Source organism: Oryctolagus cuniculus, chromosome 7 (assembly GCF_051225735.1).
Source record: "Oryctolagus cuniculus isolate XC-2025 breed Fujian yellow rabbit chromosome 7, ASM5122573v1, whole genome shotgun sequence".
Lineage (NCBI taxonomy): Eukaryota > Metazoa > Chordata > Mammalia > Lagomorpha > Leporidae > Oryctolagus > Oryctolagus cuniculus.
In genome coordinates, this window is record NC_142873.1 from 48,194,673 (window position 1) to 48,211,766 (window position 17,094).

At 44.3% G+C, this 17,094-nt stretch overlaps 1 protein-coding gene and 1 long non-coding RNA gene across 9 annotated transcripts in view; one reads left to right on the forward strand and one right to left on the reverse strand.

Moving 5' to 3' along the window:
* Positions 1–15,903, reverse strand: part of PRPF3 (pre-mRNA processing factor 3) — a 31,031-nt gene extending 15,128 nt beyond the window's left edge. For 2 of the 8 annotated variants that reach the window (XR_016210628.1, XR_016210629.1), the window contains exons 1-9: positions 15,764–15,903; positions 12,397–12,573; positions 11,733–11,863; positions 9,291–9,437; positions 6,501–6,584; positions 6,107–6,327; positions 4,556–4,862; positions 2,796–2,962; positions 1,940–2,014 (exon numbers count right to left, since the gene is read on the reverse strand). Coding sequence is in view for 4 of the 8 variants with exons in the window: in XM_089299983.1 (XP_089156109.1) it covers positions 1,940–2,019; positions 2,796–2,962; positions 4,556–4,862; positions 6,107–6,327; positions 6,501–6,584; positions 9,291–9,437; positions 11,733–11,863; positions 12,397–12,541 (1,282 nt within the window). In the remaining 4 variants the exon portion in view is untranslated. Of the gene's footprint in view, positions 1–1,939; positions 2,020–2,795; positions 2,963–4,555; positions 4,863–6,106; positions 6,328–6,500; positions 6,585–9,290; positions 9,438–10,105; positions 10,202–11,732; positions 11,864–12,396; positions 12,574–14,039; positions 14,232–15,763 lie in introns of those variants that run through there. The other 6 variants (XR_016210627.1, XM_051857310.2, XR_016210630.1 and 3 more) reach the window with 5 other exon arrangements.
* On the forward strand, positions 1,092–7,944 carry LOC149125526 (uncharacterized). Its single transcript, XR_016210632.1, has 2 exons — positions 1,092–1,197; positions 7,722–7,944. It is a non-coding gene; the product is annotated as an uncharacterized LOC149125526 (long non-coding RNA).
* Positions 15,904–17,094: the final 1,191 nt, after the last annotated feature.

Sequence of the window (17,094 nt, forward strand, 5' to 3'; positions counted from 1 at the left end):
TCTCTCTCTCTGTCTCTCCCTCTCTCTGTCTATAACTCTACCTTTCAAATAAATAAATAAATAAATCTTTAAAAAAAAACAAAGCATTTGTATCTTTCATTAAGTAATATTCGAGGCTGTTTTTCTTTAAGCAGCTGAACCCATTCATTAAATGAAACAAATACAGAAAACAAAACTAGAGCCGCTCTAGTTTCTCTAGGTGAGGATTAGGTTAAAGTACCTAGAACTCCATTTAGATCCCACTTCTTGAACCTTGATGTTTCCATGGAATAAAATTTGAAAATACTCAGTGATAGGCTTTGTGATTTTAGAGTCACAGGGAAAGGGAAAAATCTGCTTTTTTTTTTTTTTTTTACAGAGTTACACAGTGAGAGAGAAAGGTCTTCCATTCCGTTGGTTCATTCCCCAAATGGCCGCAATGGCCGGAGCTGCACCGGTCCGAAGCCACGAGCCAGGTGCTTCTCCCTGGTCTCCCATGCGGGTGTAGGGGCCCAAGCACTTGGGCCATCTTGCACGGCCCTCCTGGGCCACAGCAGAGAGCTGGACTGGAAGAGGACTAGAACCCAGCACCCATATGGGATGCTGGCGCCACAGGCGGAGGATTAACCAAGTGAGCCATGGTGCCAGCCCCAAAATCTGCATTCTCAAAGTACATTAACTCAATCATTTGACGCAAACACCCAAGTGGGAGACCCAGGCAAGCATCCCTAATCTGAAAATCCAATTTCCAAAATGTAAAGAACCTTTCTATGGGTGCCAGTGCTGTTGCGCAGTAGGTTAAACCTCCAGCCTGCGGTGCTGGCATCCCATATGAGCTCCAGTTCATGTCCCAGCTGTTCCTCTTCCAATCTAGCTCTCTGCTACGGCCTGGGAAAGTAGCGGACGATGGCCCAACTGCTTGGTCCCCTGTACTTGCATGGGAGATCCAGAAGAAGCTCCTGACTTCGGATTAGCCTGGCTCCAGTTGTTGTGGCTATTTGGGGAGTGAACCAGTGAATGGAAGACCTATCTTTGTCTCTCCTTCCCTCTGTCTGTAGCTCTGCTGTTCAAATAAGTAAATAAATTTTTTTTTTCTTTTCTTTTCTTTTTAAAGATCTATTTACTGCAAAGGCAGAGAGAAAGAAAGATGATCCATCTGCTAGTTCATCCCACAACTGCTAAGGCTAAGCCAGACTGAAGCCAGAAGCCCAGGATTCCGTAAGTCTCCCAAATGGGTGGCAGGAACCCAAAAACTTGAGCCATCCTCTGCTGCCTCCCAGAGTGCACACTAGCAGGAAGTTGGAATTGAAAACAGAGCAGAGACTTGAACCCAGGCACTCTGATATTGGTTTCAAGTACTCAAAACGGTGACTTAACCACTGTGGCCTAACATCTGTCACTGCTGAACCCTTGAAGAAGGCATATAAGTTGTTATCTCTACATTGAGGAAATTCCAGTGTTCTAAGTGACTTACTTAAGGCATCCAGCTAGTTAAAAACACAGCCACAATTAAAACCTATCTCTCTTGTTTGAACCAATAGACTTTTACTACAAAAAAAAAAAAAAAAAAAGAAAGAAAGGCCAAAGATAAAGAATATTTAAGATGGGCAGGAGTATAGAGGAATACACAGGACTCGAGTTGGAGTTAGAAACCCACCAAAGCCCAGTTTACAATACACATCAGTGAGGCCATCTGCAGATCAGGGCTCAGTGCTCTAGAGCTGCACTGCCAAGTATGGTAGCCAAGAGCCACATGTAGTACTTGAATTTCAATTAATTAAAACTGAATACATCTAAAAATACAGTTTCTCAGTTAAAATAGTGCAACTTAGTTTTCAGTGCTCAATAATCAAGAGAGTGGCTGATGTTTTGCACAACACAGAGAGCATGTCCATCACCACATAAAGTTCTATTGCATAATGCTGCAGCAGACCCTTCAGCTGAGTAATCTATACATTACCTGGAGGATTGAGCTGGGCTGGATGTTCAACAAGATTTGTGATTCCAAAATAATCTTCTCTCTTGGGATTTTCCTCTGTACTAAAATTGGAGGAGGAAGAGAACACAAGATATATGGGTAGATGTGACTCTAAGAGTCTCAGAAACTTAAAAATCTATTCTTCATTATGTGTTCTTGTATTTTTTTTTTTAGCATTTATATATCTATTACATGCCCTTTCACAGTGAGAAAACTGGTCCCTCCGAGGTTGGATGCACTCCCCATTCCAGTCATTTCTACCTTTTTTCTACCCTAATACCCCCAATAGGAAATCACATTGTTTCAGCAGTAAGTCCCCTGGAGAGTGGTTGACAGAGCAAGAGTAAGGCTGAGACAGTCTCCCAAAGTCATGTGTCAGAGTGAGGGAGTAGAGACAGTTAAAGTTCTTTAAGTTTGTATTATCTGCTTTATTTACAGTTATCTTTCCCATCAAGTAAGAATATCTGATCTATTATAACTGCATCTTTAAGAAATGTAAATATTGCAGGGTGCATGCCTGTCTTGCAGTAGTTAAAGAAATGTATTATGTAGCAAAACATAAAATTAAGAAAACAAATATGCCAAAAGCAAATGTGCAAGAAAAGCAAAAAGAAAATTTATGGATCTTTAAAATATTATTTATACCCCTAATTTTCCTACATTAACCCAAGAAACTAAAAATATTTTATAAATGTAAATAATAAATAACTTATATATATGAGATTGTATGTAGCTACCTAGATGGTACATAGCTACCTATTTCCTTCAGATTTAAAAACTGTATTTTATGCAGGAAGTACCATCTCACCCATTAAAAGTAATTAACTAACAAACTCACAGGTCAAAGCCATTGGGGATGATGTAAGAGTCCCACCACTCAATTTCAGGAATATCTCCTTCCTTTAACTCCTTCTTGGGAGCAATGAGAGCAAGCCTAGTTGAAGTATGGATGCCTGTTTTTCGAGCTGCCTGTGAGATCTCTGCCTGAAGCTTCTCCAGTTGAGCCTAAAGAAAAGATAAACCAAGACAGGAAGATAAATTGGAGTCAGAAAATAGGGAAGTGTAGGGCGGGTGTCTGATGCGTGGTTAAGACGCCGTTTGGAGTGTCCACATCCTATACCACCAGAGTGCACTGGTTTGAGTCCCTGGTTCCACTTCCAATACAGGCTTCCTTCTAACGTGCAGTAGTTGACAGCTCAAGTATTTGGGTCTCTGGCACCCACATGGTAAACACAGACAGAGTTCCAATCTCCTGGCTTTGGCCTTGCATAATTCTAGCTGTTATGGACATTTGGGAAGTGAACCAATAGATGGAAGATTCTCTCTCCCTCACTGCCTTTCAAGCAAATGAAAATAAACAAATAAAATTTACAAAATAAAAAAAAGAAAACAGGGAGTGGCAGAATCCCAAATTTTCAAACATTCTGTTGAACTCTTTACACTCAATATAACTAGTTCATAATTTCTGGGAACTCAAAAGCTATTCTTCCTGATTTTATCCTTTACTTAGAATTCATTTAAATACATCTCATCCCCAACCCTCTTCTTTTCAGTGTGTATCTGTAGCAAACATACAGAAATGGAATTCTATGAAACTTCACTTTAAAATGTCAAACAGGAAAAGGCAAAAGGAACTGCACAGTCAGTTCAACTCTCCAAGTATGTGGATTGTCTGTAACACAAATTATTGCCAGGCGAGCTCTCCTCAGTCACCCAGAGGGTTTCCAACTCTTTCCCTCCATTGTCAATTGTGTGTGGAGGATTTTCAAACCCAGTTTATTTCCATTTAAGTAGGAAGTAGTTAGAAAGGGAAATCGGCTAAAAATCAAGTATTCCAGAAAGAAATTTATTAAAAATTATTCATTGCTCAATTTATCTATTTATGTAATTTCCTAAACATGGAGAACTGGATTGACAATATTTTTCTTTTTTCTTTTCTTTTTTTTTTTTTTTGACAGGCAGAGTGGATAGTGAGAGAGAGAGACAGAGAGGAAGGTCTTCCTTTGCTGTTGGTTCACCCTCCAATGGCCGCCGCGGCCGGCGCGCTGCGGCCGGCGCACCGCTGATCCGATGGCAGGAGCCAGGTACTTATCCTGGTCTCCCATGGGGTGCAGGGCCCAAGCACTTGGGCCATCCTCCACTGCACTCCCTGGCCACAGCAGAGAGCTGGCCTGGAAGAGGGGCAACCGGGACAGAATCCGGTGCCCCAACCGGGACTAGAACCCGGTGTGCCGGCGCCGCAAGGCAGAGGATTAGCCTAGTGAGCCGCGGTGCCGGCCAATATTTTTCATTTTTAAAAAATGTTTATTTATTTAAAAGGCAGAGCAATAGAGTCAGAAAAGAAAGAATTTCCATCTGCTGGTTCACCCCCAAATGGCTGCAATGGCTGGGGGTTGTCCAGGCTGAAGCCAGCAGCCCAAAACTTCACGAGGTGAACTGGAAGCAGAGCAGCTAGGACTCGAACTGGCACAATGATATGGGATGCCAGCACGGCAAGTGGCCGCTTAAACCACTGTGCTACATCGCTGACGATGGCAATATTTTTCTGTTAGTCTCCTAAATTCTTCAAAATTCTGGGTTACACTTTAAGCCAAATACCTTTGTCCGTAATCGTTGAGCAATCTTCTCAAATTTGCCCTTGTCATGAAATTTAAAAGTACGTCTCTGGCGCTGGGAAGGGGCAATTGAGACTCGAGGGTCAAAAAAAGTATTGGACTCCATGTCTTCAGATGGCTTTTCTTTTAGCTGTTGCTTGAACTGTTCCCTCTTTACAGCACGAATATTGGCCTTCAGAGTAGGCATTCGATGTGTTAGCTCAATCTCCTTGCCTGTCGCATCCACAGTGCGACCTTGTTCATCTAGGATTAGTGGTGTAGGTTTCGTTTGGTCTTTTAACTCTACTTTCCTGAAAGAGTCCACAAAGAAACAAATCCTGTTATCGAATACTAAGGCAGTTCAACAGCAAACAGATAAAACAAACTACAGCCCAAAACTACAGTCCAAACTACAATTAGGTAAAATAATTCTGGGGGAACATAATCTCATCAGTGAAAAACATTATGATGAAAGACATCAAACATTATGATTAAACTGAATATAAGGTACAATCAAATATGAATTTACAAATTCTTTTGGCAGAATTTGTAATCTTGGGCCAGTGCTGTGGCATAGCCACCTGCAGCTCCAGCATCCCATATGGGCACCGGTTCAAATCCTAGATGTTCCACTTTTTTTTTTTTTTTTAAAGATTTATTTATTTATTTGAAAGTCAGAGTTACACAGAGAGACAAGGAGAGGCAGAGAGAGAGAGAGAAGTCATCCATCCACTGATTCACTCCCTAGATGGGCGCAACAGCCGGAGCTGTGTCGATCTGAAGCCAGGAGCCAGGAGTCTCCTGCAGATATTCCCACTCAGGTGCAGGAGCCCAAGGACTTGGGCCATCTTCTACTGCTTCCCCAGGCCATAGCAGATATCTGGATCAGAAGTAGAGCAGCTGGGACTCGAACCAGCACCCATGGGGGATGCCGGCACTGCAGGTGGCAGCTTTACCCACTATGCCACAGCGCCGGCCCCTGCTCCGCTTCTGATCCAGCCCCCTACTAATGCACTGGGAAAGCAGCAGAAGATTGCCCAAGTGCTTGGGACCCTGCACCCACGTGGAAGACCTGGCAGAAGCTACTGGCTCCTGGCTTTGGATCGGACCAGCCCCACGCATTGTGGCCATTTGGAGAGTAAACCAGTGGATGGAAGTTCTCTGTCTCTCCTTTTCAAATAAATAAATATTAAAAACAAAACAAAAACTTGTAATCTTATCTTTCTCTACACTGCAATTCTTGAGTCAGTTATGGGATGCCAGATTAATCAGAAGTCATGGTATCACTCAGTGTCGCTTAATAGATAAAACTGAGAAACCAAGAGACCCAGTTCTACTCCTACCTCCAATACTAGATGAATAATCTTAATCTCAGTTCTTTCAATTATATAAGGAAAACAAGAGAAGAAGTTCAACTGATACTTATCATTCATATATAAGAAAAAGGACATTATAAATAGGATTTAGATTCTTTGGAATAAGAGGATCAGTAACACTCCAAGGTATTTATTACTTCTCCGGCTTTAGAATGAAAAGGATTCCAGGAGATACTCACGGGGGAGCAATGCCCATGGCATGGAGATTAGCCAGGCCCACCATGTTAGCATTGCCAATGAGACCTGGCTTAAGTGCCAGCTGGGCTTGGATTCGAGCTTGTAGTTCAGCTGCTTTCCTTGCCTTCTCAATGGCATCATTCATGAAAGTGGCAGCCTGGGAGGGCTGAATAGTGTTGCCAATTGGAAGTCGCTCTGGTTGGGAGGAAGAAGGAGTCTTTGGCTGTGAGACAGAGAAAAAGCAATCAGAGGGACTGAGACAAGCAGACAGTTACACACAACACACATCATGGGTGGCAGACTGGGGTAGATGACCACGGAGTGAAACGTGAGCTCCTTCTGAACTGGCAAGAAACTCTGTGTTAAAGATTCTTCTTCTTAATCAGGGCACAGTACCTGAGGTGTAGGGGGGCTAATAAAGCTCAGCTGTTTTTTTCTTTCTTCGATTTGTCTTGTCGCTGCCTCCATCATCTGTTTGATCTGTTCTCCAGGGGAAAAAGAATTAAAAAAACATTAATTTCTCCCAAGCAGGCTCCAAAGCCCATAAAGCTTTCAAATCTAGAAACTTAAAACTTTCTGAGTGACTCCACCCTATTTTGCCTGCATCACAGATTAGAAAATTTAGTAAAGATAATCTTAAATAGCTGAGCATTATAGATGTTCAACCCATTTTCCTAAGGCAAGACTGGCATGTTAGGTAGTAATATAGCTTTGTGATTAAGACTCTGCATGAGGGAGGGGAGAGAGGGAGGTGCTGGCCCTGTGGCACAGTGAGTTAAGCTGCTGCCTGCAGCACAACATCCCATATGGGCACTCACCGGCTCTACTTCCAATCTAGCTCCCTGCTTATGTGCCTGGGAGAGCAGTGGAGGATGGCCCAAGTGCTTGGACCCTTGCACCCATGTGAGAAACCGGGAAGAAGCTCTTGGTTCCTGGCTTTGGCCTGGCCCAGCCCCGGCTGTTGCAGCTATTTGGGGATTGAACCAGCAGATTAAAGCTGTCTTTTCTTTTCTCTCTGTTACTCTGCCTTTCAAATTAAAAAAAAAAAAAAAAAAAAAAGACTCTGCAAGGCCACTGTTGCAGCACAGCAGGTTAAGCTGTCATCTGCAATGCCAGCATCCTATACCTCAGTGCTGGAAAAACAGCTGGAGTCCCAGCTACTCTGCTTCTGAGTCAACTCCCTGCTAATGTGCCTGGGAAAGCAGTAGAAGATGGCCCAAGTGCTTGGGTCCCTGCCATCCATGTGGGAGACCTGGATGGAATTCCAGGCTCCTGGAACACAGATGATGGTGCAAAGAGCTGTCCCTCAGTGTCTCAATAAACCCCTTCTTCTGTCCTAAAGAAGTTCAGAATGATAAACTTTGAGGGTATGGGCTAATAACTCTTTTCACATTTTCTAAAAACCTACTCTCAAGGTACTTCAAGGTCTTTTTTAAATTTTGTTTTTAACTTTTTTTATTAGGTGATATACTTATATATGAGGTGGCTTCAAGAAGTTAGTAGAAAATGGAATTAAGGGGCCAGCAATGTGTGGCATAGTAGGTAAAGCCTCCACCTGCAGTGCTGGCATCCCATATGGGTGCTGATTCAAGTCCCACTGCTCCTCTTCTGATCCAGCTCTCCGCTGTGGCCTGGGAAAGCAATAGAAGATGGACCAAGTGCTTGAGCCCCTGCACCCATGTGGGAGACCTGGAAGAAACTCCTGGCTCCGGATCAGCGCAGCTCTGGCCATTGTGGCCATTTGGGGAGTGAACCAGTGTATGGAAGACTTTTCTCTCTGTCTCTCCCTCTCTCCGTCTATAACTCTACCTCTCAAATAAATAAAATCTTAAAAAGAAAATGGAATTAAAAGGTAAGTTTGTTTAGGTGCAAAAACACTTTTGAAATCCATGCTCAAGATTTTTTTTTCATAATACGAAGTTTCAATGAACTTTCTGAAGACAATTCACTGTTTAAAATTCGAAGTTACAAAAGGGTATATTGTGAATCCTCCCATCCCCATTCTCCATAAAACACATCATCAATTTCACTTTTTCCAGAAATATCACACATGAATACAAATCTATCCATCCGTGTGTATCTGTGTATTCTATTCCCTCCCTCAAAATTTTATTACATTTTTTTTGAAAGAGTTACACAGAGAGAGAGGGAGAGACAGAGACAGGTCTTCTATCCACTGTTTCACTCCCCAAGTGGCTGCAATGGCCAGGGCTGAGCAAGTCCAAAGCCGGGAGCCAGGACCTTTGTTCAGGTCTCCCGCGTAAGTGGCAAGGGCCCAAGCACTTGGGCTATCTTCTGCTACTTTTCCCAGGCCATTAGCAGGGAGCTGGATCAGAAGTGGCACAGCTGGGACATGAAGCAGTGCCCCTTCTGGGCAACAGCTTTACAACACTGGCCTCCCTCAAAATTTTAAATGGTACAAGAAATATTTATTGCTTATGTAGTATCAAAATTGTTCAACAGTGCCTATTTAAAAAACAGGTACTTCTTGCTGAAGAAATACAAACTCAATTTGACATTACTTACAGATTAATACCTTCTTTGAGTTATAGTTGGAAATTCTTCTCTACCATCAACCTTTTTTTTTTTTTTTTTTTTTTTTGACAGGCAGAGTGGACAGTGAGAGAGACAGAGAGAAAAAGGTCTTCCTTTTTGCCGTTGGTTCACCCTCCAATGGCTGCTGTGGCTGGCGCACCATGCTGATCTGAAGCCAGGAGCCAGGTGCTTCTCCTGGTCTCCCATGGGGTGCAGGGCCCAAGCACCTGGACCATCCTCCACTGCCTTCACGGGCCACAGCAGAGAGCTGGCCTGGAAGAGGGGCAACCGGGACAGAATCCGGCGCCCCGACCAGGACTAGAACCCGGTGTGCCGGCGCCGCAAGGCGGAGGATTAGCCTAGTGAGCCACGGCGCCGGCCTAACCTGAGTTTTGAGAACTTAGTTTTCTCAATGACAAAATGAGGTAGATATATGCCACATATCTTGTTTGCCACACAGTAGGCAATTTCAATAACCCTTAACTAGAATATTCCTGGTTAAACCAAGGAATGCTAAAACATAAAGCAGCAAATAAAAATCCCCCAAGTGATAATCACTAATTTGAAACAAGATCACAGTAAATAGGAACCCATGCAACTTTTGCTTCTTCAACTTACAAACTCACTTTGCTCTAGGCCCTAGTTACCCACCTGGAGCTTGGTCAGCATGCCAGGGCTCTCTGATGGAGGCCCAGGGATCACCTCCGGCTCTTCTTCCACCTCCTCAAAGCGGGGTATTCGTCGCTTCTTTACTCCTGAGGATTCCTTGGAGATCTCAGAGTCATCACCAAACACCTCCTAAGGGAAGCCAAATGACAGAAGAGTTGTATCCCTCCCCATGGGCCAAAGGGATGAATCACCCTAGTCCCAACCAGCAGTTTGTGGCTTTTCCCAGGGAAATGGGATACAACCTTGCAAATAGCTACTTGCCAGAGCAGGGTCTTCTAGACTCTCCACCAGTGGACCCAACTTTATCATTCTCCTGCTCCAGTCAAGTAATGTCATCCTCCTGCTCTAATAAATATTCCCCTCTGAAGGTCTTCACAAATGCTACTGCCCATATCTGTAATGCTCTTCCTCAAGTTTTCCACAATCCCTGCTCCAAATCCTGCCTTAAACTCACCTCCTCTAGGAAGTTCTCCTCATCATAACCTTATCCCATTCTAGTCAAACTTTTGTCGCACAGTCTCTTAGTATTTATGAGCCTGGTTCATATTAGGTTAAATCACACTATTGATATTCTGTTTGCCAAGTGATAGATCTTTCAATGTTAGTACTTTCTCCCGACTAGAGTCTAAGCTCTTCCAGGACAAGGGCTTTCTCTTTCTTCTTTAGTATTCCCCAATAACACCTTGTTCTCATTAAACAATGGGAACTCAAATATGCTGACTAATTTGCAAGGTGAATTTAACAGGACCAAGAGTGGCCAACTGGAAGGGACAATGGGAAAAAGCAAATGTACACACCGGTGGTAGGCTTTGGGTGACATCCCCTCTTCACTAGGAGGGCTCGTGTTTTGCAAGGACATATCCTCGGCCAGGGGCGAGCGCTTCCTGGAACTCCTACAGTTCAAGAAAAAGGACTCTCCCATAATATATTGTGTGGGGTGGGGACGTGAATGGACCAAAAATGGGACCCATATCACAAGGCTATCTAGATACCTCCTTCAAGAAACCATTTTCATTAATCCCACCCAATAGTTACTTCATTTATAGCATGCCTTAAGCATTTATACAATAGCATGCCCTATCGTAAATAGAATTTTCATGTACAGATCCATGTATACTGTGGATCAATCATTCTCCCTTTAATCTAACAAAATTCAACATACGTCTGAAATTCTATAGTTAACCTTAAAATTGACATGAAACTGCTACTCAGATTTTAAAATTTGAGACTGTATCTTGTTGCACCCTGTCCTTTTTAAATTCCAAAATTTAAAAACTTATTATTTGAAAGACAGAGAGAGACAGAGACAGAGAACTCCCGTTTGCTGATTCATTCCCCAAATGCTTGCAATGGCTGGGGCTGGGCCAGGCTGAGCCAGGAGCTGGAAATTCAATTTAAGTCTCCCATGTGGGTGGCAGGTCTCAACTACACGAGTCATTATCTGCTGTCTCCCAGGGTCAGCATTAGCAGGAAGCTGGAGTCGGGAATGGAGCCAGGTATCAAACCCAAGCACTCCAATATGGGACATGGATGTCCTAGGCCAAACCCCTACCTCAAATTTCAACTGTTTAAGGCAAGCACTACCTCTCATTCTTTTGTTCGCCCTATAGTCTCCACAAAGGACACATGAAATTATTTTTCTTGTTTACATAGCCTTGACAGGAAACCAAGCAGACACTGCTTATCCACTCTGTGTCTCAGGAAAATAGGACAGTCAAGGTATCAAAATCACTTTGGAATGTTTGATGGGAGTCACAGAAATATTTTTTTAAAGAGAGACAGAGGGAAAGGAGATTGAAAGATCAGATACTTGACACTACAATACTGAGGAGGCCATGATCAATCAACTACAAAATAAAAAGTATAGCAGGTAAGGGAGTGCTGATGGCACCTCTAAGTACCTCACTCATAGGGCATGTAATATGAAATACAGCAAAAGGTAGGCTCTTAAGAATTTATCACATAATAGCTGTTTTTAGATATCCTATCTATAAATGCATTGCAGAGAAACCTCTATAAAGGAGCAACAATGAGGTCTACAGCTCAGGTAGCAGTAGAATCACATTCTGAAGCAACTCAATAGCCCCCAAATAAATCAAAGCATAAATCTTAGAGCAATCAGTTTATAAGAAAAAAAAAAAAAAAAGGAGACTCAGGGAAGTATGAGAACCAAAACTCCTTGCTGTATATGAACAAGGATAGAGCTATCATTTCTTCAGAATGTTTTAGTTCATATATTTAGGTAGTTCATCATCATAAGATGGTGATAATACAAATTCACCTCCCCTACTTTAATGCATACGGATCCCTCTTGAGTATTAGATATTCTAATAGTGGAAAACAAAGTGTGGGCCAGGTAAGCTCAGCAACTTTGTTATCGTTCAAAACACTCCCCAGCTCATTAGATAGTGAATTGTAACCTACCTTTAGTTCTCGCTTTCTACTCCTGTCACTGCTAGACTTGGAATGCCTAGAGCTTCGGCCTTCCTCCACAGCCTCAAACAATTTGTCCACAAATCGAAGAGTAGAATCATCGAGAAAGGGTTTCAGATGGTCTGACAGGAAAAAGGAGGTGGTAGGATTAAAAAGGTAATAGTATATAGTCTAATAATACTAAGCATATAACAGATAGCAACACGAGAATTTTATGCCCAGAAATCTTTTTCAAGTTCTTTGTAGGATTCCCATAAATTTTCCTACATCGAATGACTCTGCCCTAGGAAGAAAAAACAGAGTTATAATTTTTTAGGGTAGGAAACAATATATGAACAACCTGTTGAGGCAGAGCATCAAAGTTTAGGATAAAAATCACCCTAAATTTTACCAAATAGCAAGCTGTAGAAGATTACCAGTAACAGTATCTACCTTCCTCAACTTTTTCTTTGATTTTATAAAGACTTCCGCATATTGGATGTCAATCTGAATATGTTACATACCTAGCTGCCTTTAGTATTTATCCTAAGTAAAGTTAACTTAGATGACTTAGTATGGTGGCCACAGGGAATCATTCTGAGATACAAAATATGCACAAATAACATAAGAAATGAATAGTAAGAGAAAAAACAAAATTGGTTAATAAGGTACATACCAGCTGCCTTCTTCTTGTCCATGCCCTTCCCCACACAGTTCAGTGCTGCTGTGACCACTGTAGGCTCTGAGAAACCCAGAACCCTCTTCACTGTCTTCTCTATCCATGGTTTCAGTTCATCCAGCTCCCTCTTAGACAGTGCCATTGTTTGGGAAAGGGAAGAACTCAATACTACACCTAAAAAGAAACCAGAGAAAAGTTAAGTTAGAGAAAAGGAAAATAATATAATACAATGACTCACAACAGGTTAGAACATCAGAAATATCCTCCTTGCCCCTTTCTCAATCCCTAGCCAAATCCCTTCACTTTTTTTTTTTTTTTGGACAGGCAGTTAGACAGTGAGAGAGAGACAGAGAGAAAGGTCTTCCTTCCGTTGGTTCACCCCCCAAAGCGGCCGCTATGGCCGGCGCGTTGTAGCCGGCGTGCTGTGCCGATCCGAAGCCAGGAGCCAGGTGCTTCCTCCTGGTCTCCCACGTGGGTGCAGGGCCCAAGCACCTGGGCCATCCTCCACTGCCTTCACGGGCCACAGCAGAGAGCTGGACTGGAAGAGGAGCAATCAGGACAGAATCCGGTGCCCCAACTGGGACTAGAACCCGGGGTGCTGGCGCGGCAGGCGGAGGATTAGCCTAGTGAGCCACGGCGCCAGCCCCCCTTCACATCTTTAAAAGGCAAATACTTTCTCCAAGAACCATCCTCATACTTTAAAGCAGAAACAAATACATTCCATTTGATTTTTAACCCTAACTCAGTAGTTATCAAAGGATCAATGAGGGCTGGTGTTGTGGTTAAGCCTCCACCTGTGACACTGGCATCCCATATAGTCGCTGGTTCGAGACCTGGCTGCTGCACTTCCAATCCCACTCCCTGCTAATGGGTCTGGGAAAGTAGCAGAGGATGGCCCAAGTGCTTGGGCCCCTTCACCAACATGGGAGACCCAGAAGAAGCTCCTGGCTCCTGGCTTCAGCCTGGCCCAGCCTGGCCCAGCCCCAGCCATTGTGGCCATTTGGGAAGTGAACCAGTGGATGGAAGATCTCTTTCTCTCTCTTTCTCCTTTTCTCTCTCTCTGCCTTTCAAATAAATAAAAAAAATGAATCTTAGAAAAAAAAAATCAATGAAACCTGTGGAAGAAACAAACTCTAAAAATTACTTCTAGCTTCCTTTTGAGCAAATCAATAAAGACTGGCATATAACATTAAAACAAGACTAGGGTAGGGGCAGGAGTTTGGTGTGGTGGCTTGGGACACCCATGTGTTCGTCAAGTCCCAGCTCTACTTCCAATCCCAGGGGATGATGGCTCAAGGATTTGGGTCCCTGTCATCCACATGAGACCTCAATTGAGTTTTAGGCTCCTGGCTTTGGCCTGGCCCAGCCCCAGCTACAGTGGGCATTTTGGAAATGAACTAGCAAATGGACGATCTCTGTCTCTATGGTTTTTTTTCTGCCTTTCAAATAAAAATAAATAAATGAATTTAAAACAAGACTAAAGGGCAGGTGTTTGCTGTAGTAGGTAAGACCCTGCTTGCAGGGCAGGTATTGTGTGCTACAGCAGGTTAAGTCACTGCTTGAGACATCTGCATCCTGTATCAGAGCACCAGTTTGAGTCCCAAATACTCCCCTTCCAATAACAGCCCTTTGCAACATGCCTGGAAAGCAGCAGATGATGGCTCAAGTGCTTGAGTTCTTGCCACCCACATGAGAGACCTGGATGAAGTTCTTGGCTCCTGGATTCAGTGGTGGCCCAGCCCCAGCCCCTGCTTTTGTGACATTTAGGGAGTGAACGAGTGGATTCAGAAGATCTTTCTGTCAGTCTGCCTTTCAAATAAATAAATGAATCTCTAAAGAAAGAAAGAAAAAGACAAGACCAGCTTGGAATGCCTGGGTTTGAGTCCTGGCTCCACTCTTCATTCCAGCTTCCTGATAACTGCACATTTTGGTAGGTTGCAGGTGATGGCTTGAGTACTTGGACCCCTACCATGCACTTGAGTCCATTCTCCAAATGCCCACAATAGTCAGGACTGGACCACACCAAAGCCAGGGGCCAGGAGCTCTATCCAAGGTGCCCACACGGGTCTCAAAGACCCAAGTACTTGAGCCATCATCTACTGCCTCCCAAGATACGCAACAGCAAGGTGGACTGGAAGCAGGGGCGAGACTCAAACACAGGCACTCCAGTATGGCACACACATGTCTCAAGCGGCAGCTTAAGCTACTGCAGGACAGCACAGTGCAAATTCTCCATTGCATTCTACAGGATCTCTGTGAGAAGTCGTGATGAAAGTACTCTCTCAGCTTGGGAAAAAAAAATGCCCTCACTTTAGATGTTCTCTTCTCAATCCCTTTTTACCTGTACCCTACTTTTTAATTCATCACAGAAAATAGTATTATAAAGGACTCTCCCACACAAATCTTTGTATTCAATGCAAGTTAGTATAAAATGTCACCATTAATCATGTCTATATTTTAATCTAATCCCTAACTCTCCAAATTCCTCAGGAGCACAAAGATTTTATTTCTAATGTTCTTCACAGTGCCTAACAGATGGTCAATAAATGGTACAGACCCCTACTCCCAAGCTAATCCCATCATTCACAAGCCCTTGGGCAAATTAATTCCCATAAGCCCCTGTTTACTCAAATACTAAGTGTCAAGCAATGTAGAAGGTGCTGATACAAACAGCAGAGAACAAAATACAATCACCCTGGCTGTAACAAGGGCCTACATTCCACGAAAACTCCATCACAGGCCAGAAAGAGTAAGCAATTTGAAAACCAAAGCAATAAACGGAAGAATCTTTATTTTCAGATGAAATGTGTGCCCAAGCGCTGTACTAACAAAAGTGTATTCAAGTTCAACCTAATTCCCTCTGAGATGTTAAAAAAAAAAAGTTTCCAACAGCAGCCTTTGCTACTGACCCAATGCTCCATAATAACGGCTGGTGGGAGTGGGGGCGGGGAGAGCTGGCGTGCAGAAAGGGAGGCAGGCAGAATGACTGCTCAATGAGCAGGCAGCAGAATCCAATCTTCTTAAAGGATTCCCTACTCTACGCTCTCCTTTGCTGCAACCCGAGTGCTCCCAGGAGCCCCCCTCCTCCTGTTTTTACTCTCGCTCTCTCTCTCACCGGCCTCCTCCCTCACCTTGTTCTGTCCAAACTCCTCACCCCAGAGCTGCTCTCCCCAGCCTGTCCCCGTCCCGCCCCCGCCCTTTTCCTCTCAACAATCTCATTCCAATCCGTTCTCTCCCGAACCGTGTGCTTCTCTCAGCATCCTTCCCGCTGGACCCTTCACCCTGTTCCTCCCCTCGGACTCAGCCCCGGCCCCAGCCGCTCCGACGGGAAGACACCCTCCCCGGGCCCGGGGCCACTACTCACCTCACAAACTTCAGCCCCTGAGACGGAGCCCGAACGTTACACCGGAACCGGAAACCTTCTGACCGCCCTACGGCCTGCCGTCGCTACCGCCACGGCCGCCGCCACGCTGCGGTCCCCTGACACGTGACCAGGGAGGGGGCGGGCCGTCGATTTGCGCAGCCGCAGTTGCCGCTCTGGCGACAGCGGAGCGCATGCGTGGCACAGCCCTAAGGTTTCCCCGTCCAAGTTGCTGCTGGCCTTCGGTTTCTACAGGGAAAAAAGATTACGAAGTTGGCGTAACTTTAGGTGGTTTTCAGTTTAAAAAAAAACGCAAACAAAACAATTTTTAGTTTTCTTCGTGTGGCGGATAAACGCTCTAAAGTTACAGGACTAAAAGGAGGACTTGTTTGTGCGTGCTGAAACGTGGCCTTTCTGGTAGAAAGTAAACCCTCTCGGAGTCCTGATCATCAGCTTTAGTCGCCCCCCAGCCTTTTCTAAGTTAACAGTGGGACCGGAGGTCATTCAGGAACAAGACAAGGGTAGGAAGACTCAAGCAAGTAGCTTCTAATACCTTTTTATTGTTAGATTCATTCATTGACGGAACAAATCTTTATCAACTGCCTACTAATGTGTGCTGGCCACTTGAGAGTATTGCTTTAGTGATTGTCGCGAATGCCTGCTGTCACGCAGCTCGACAGGGCTTAAGGGCGAGGTGTCGGAGCACAGGGAGGAAGGAACACATGGACACAAGATTGTCTTTCCAATGAAAGGTTTTTATTGCCCACACAATTTCACACTAGGGCTTGACCACTCTGCATACCAATCTACATTGTTATATTCAGTACTCCACAGATCATAACACACACCTAGCAGTCTCAAAGGCAATCCAACTATAATAATATAAGCACATAACATTATTCTTAATCACAGGGTCAAGGCACATGCCTTCATATTACACACGGCTAATATCATTATAAGTGCTGCGTCCTCAAGGGTCGTATCACGGTCACCAAAAGTCAAAGTCCAAAGTCCAGAGTTCAAAGTCTTCGTTACCACTCGGAGAGATGGATCTCAGGACAGTCAGTTACAGGCAGGAAGTTTGGGGATGGCTGTCACTCTGGGCAGTAGGTTCAGAGGGCAAGGCAAGGAGTTGGAGAGGTCCCCTGCTGAGAGGTCTGGTGTTGGTCTGGCAGCAGCCAATAACGGGTCCGGGTGAGGCGGCCAGGCAGCGGCTCCGCTGGAGTTTGGTCCCGTAATCGCCTTGCGTCACTTAGCAAGGGTGCTAGCAAGCTGGCTCTTCAGCTCCAGATGTGTGGAGATCCAGAGGTTCACACACATCGGGCCATGATCCT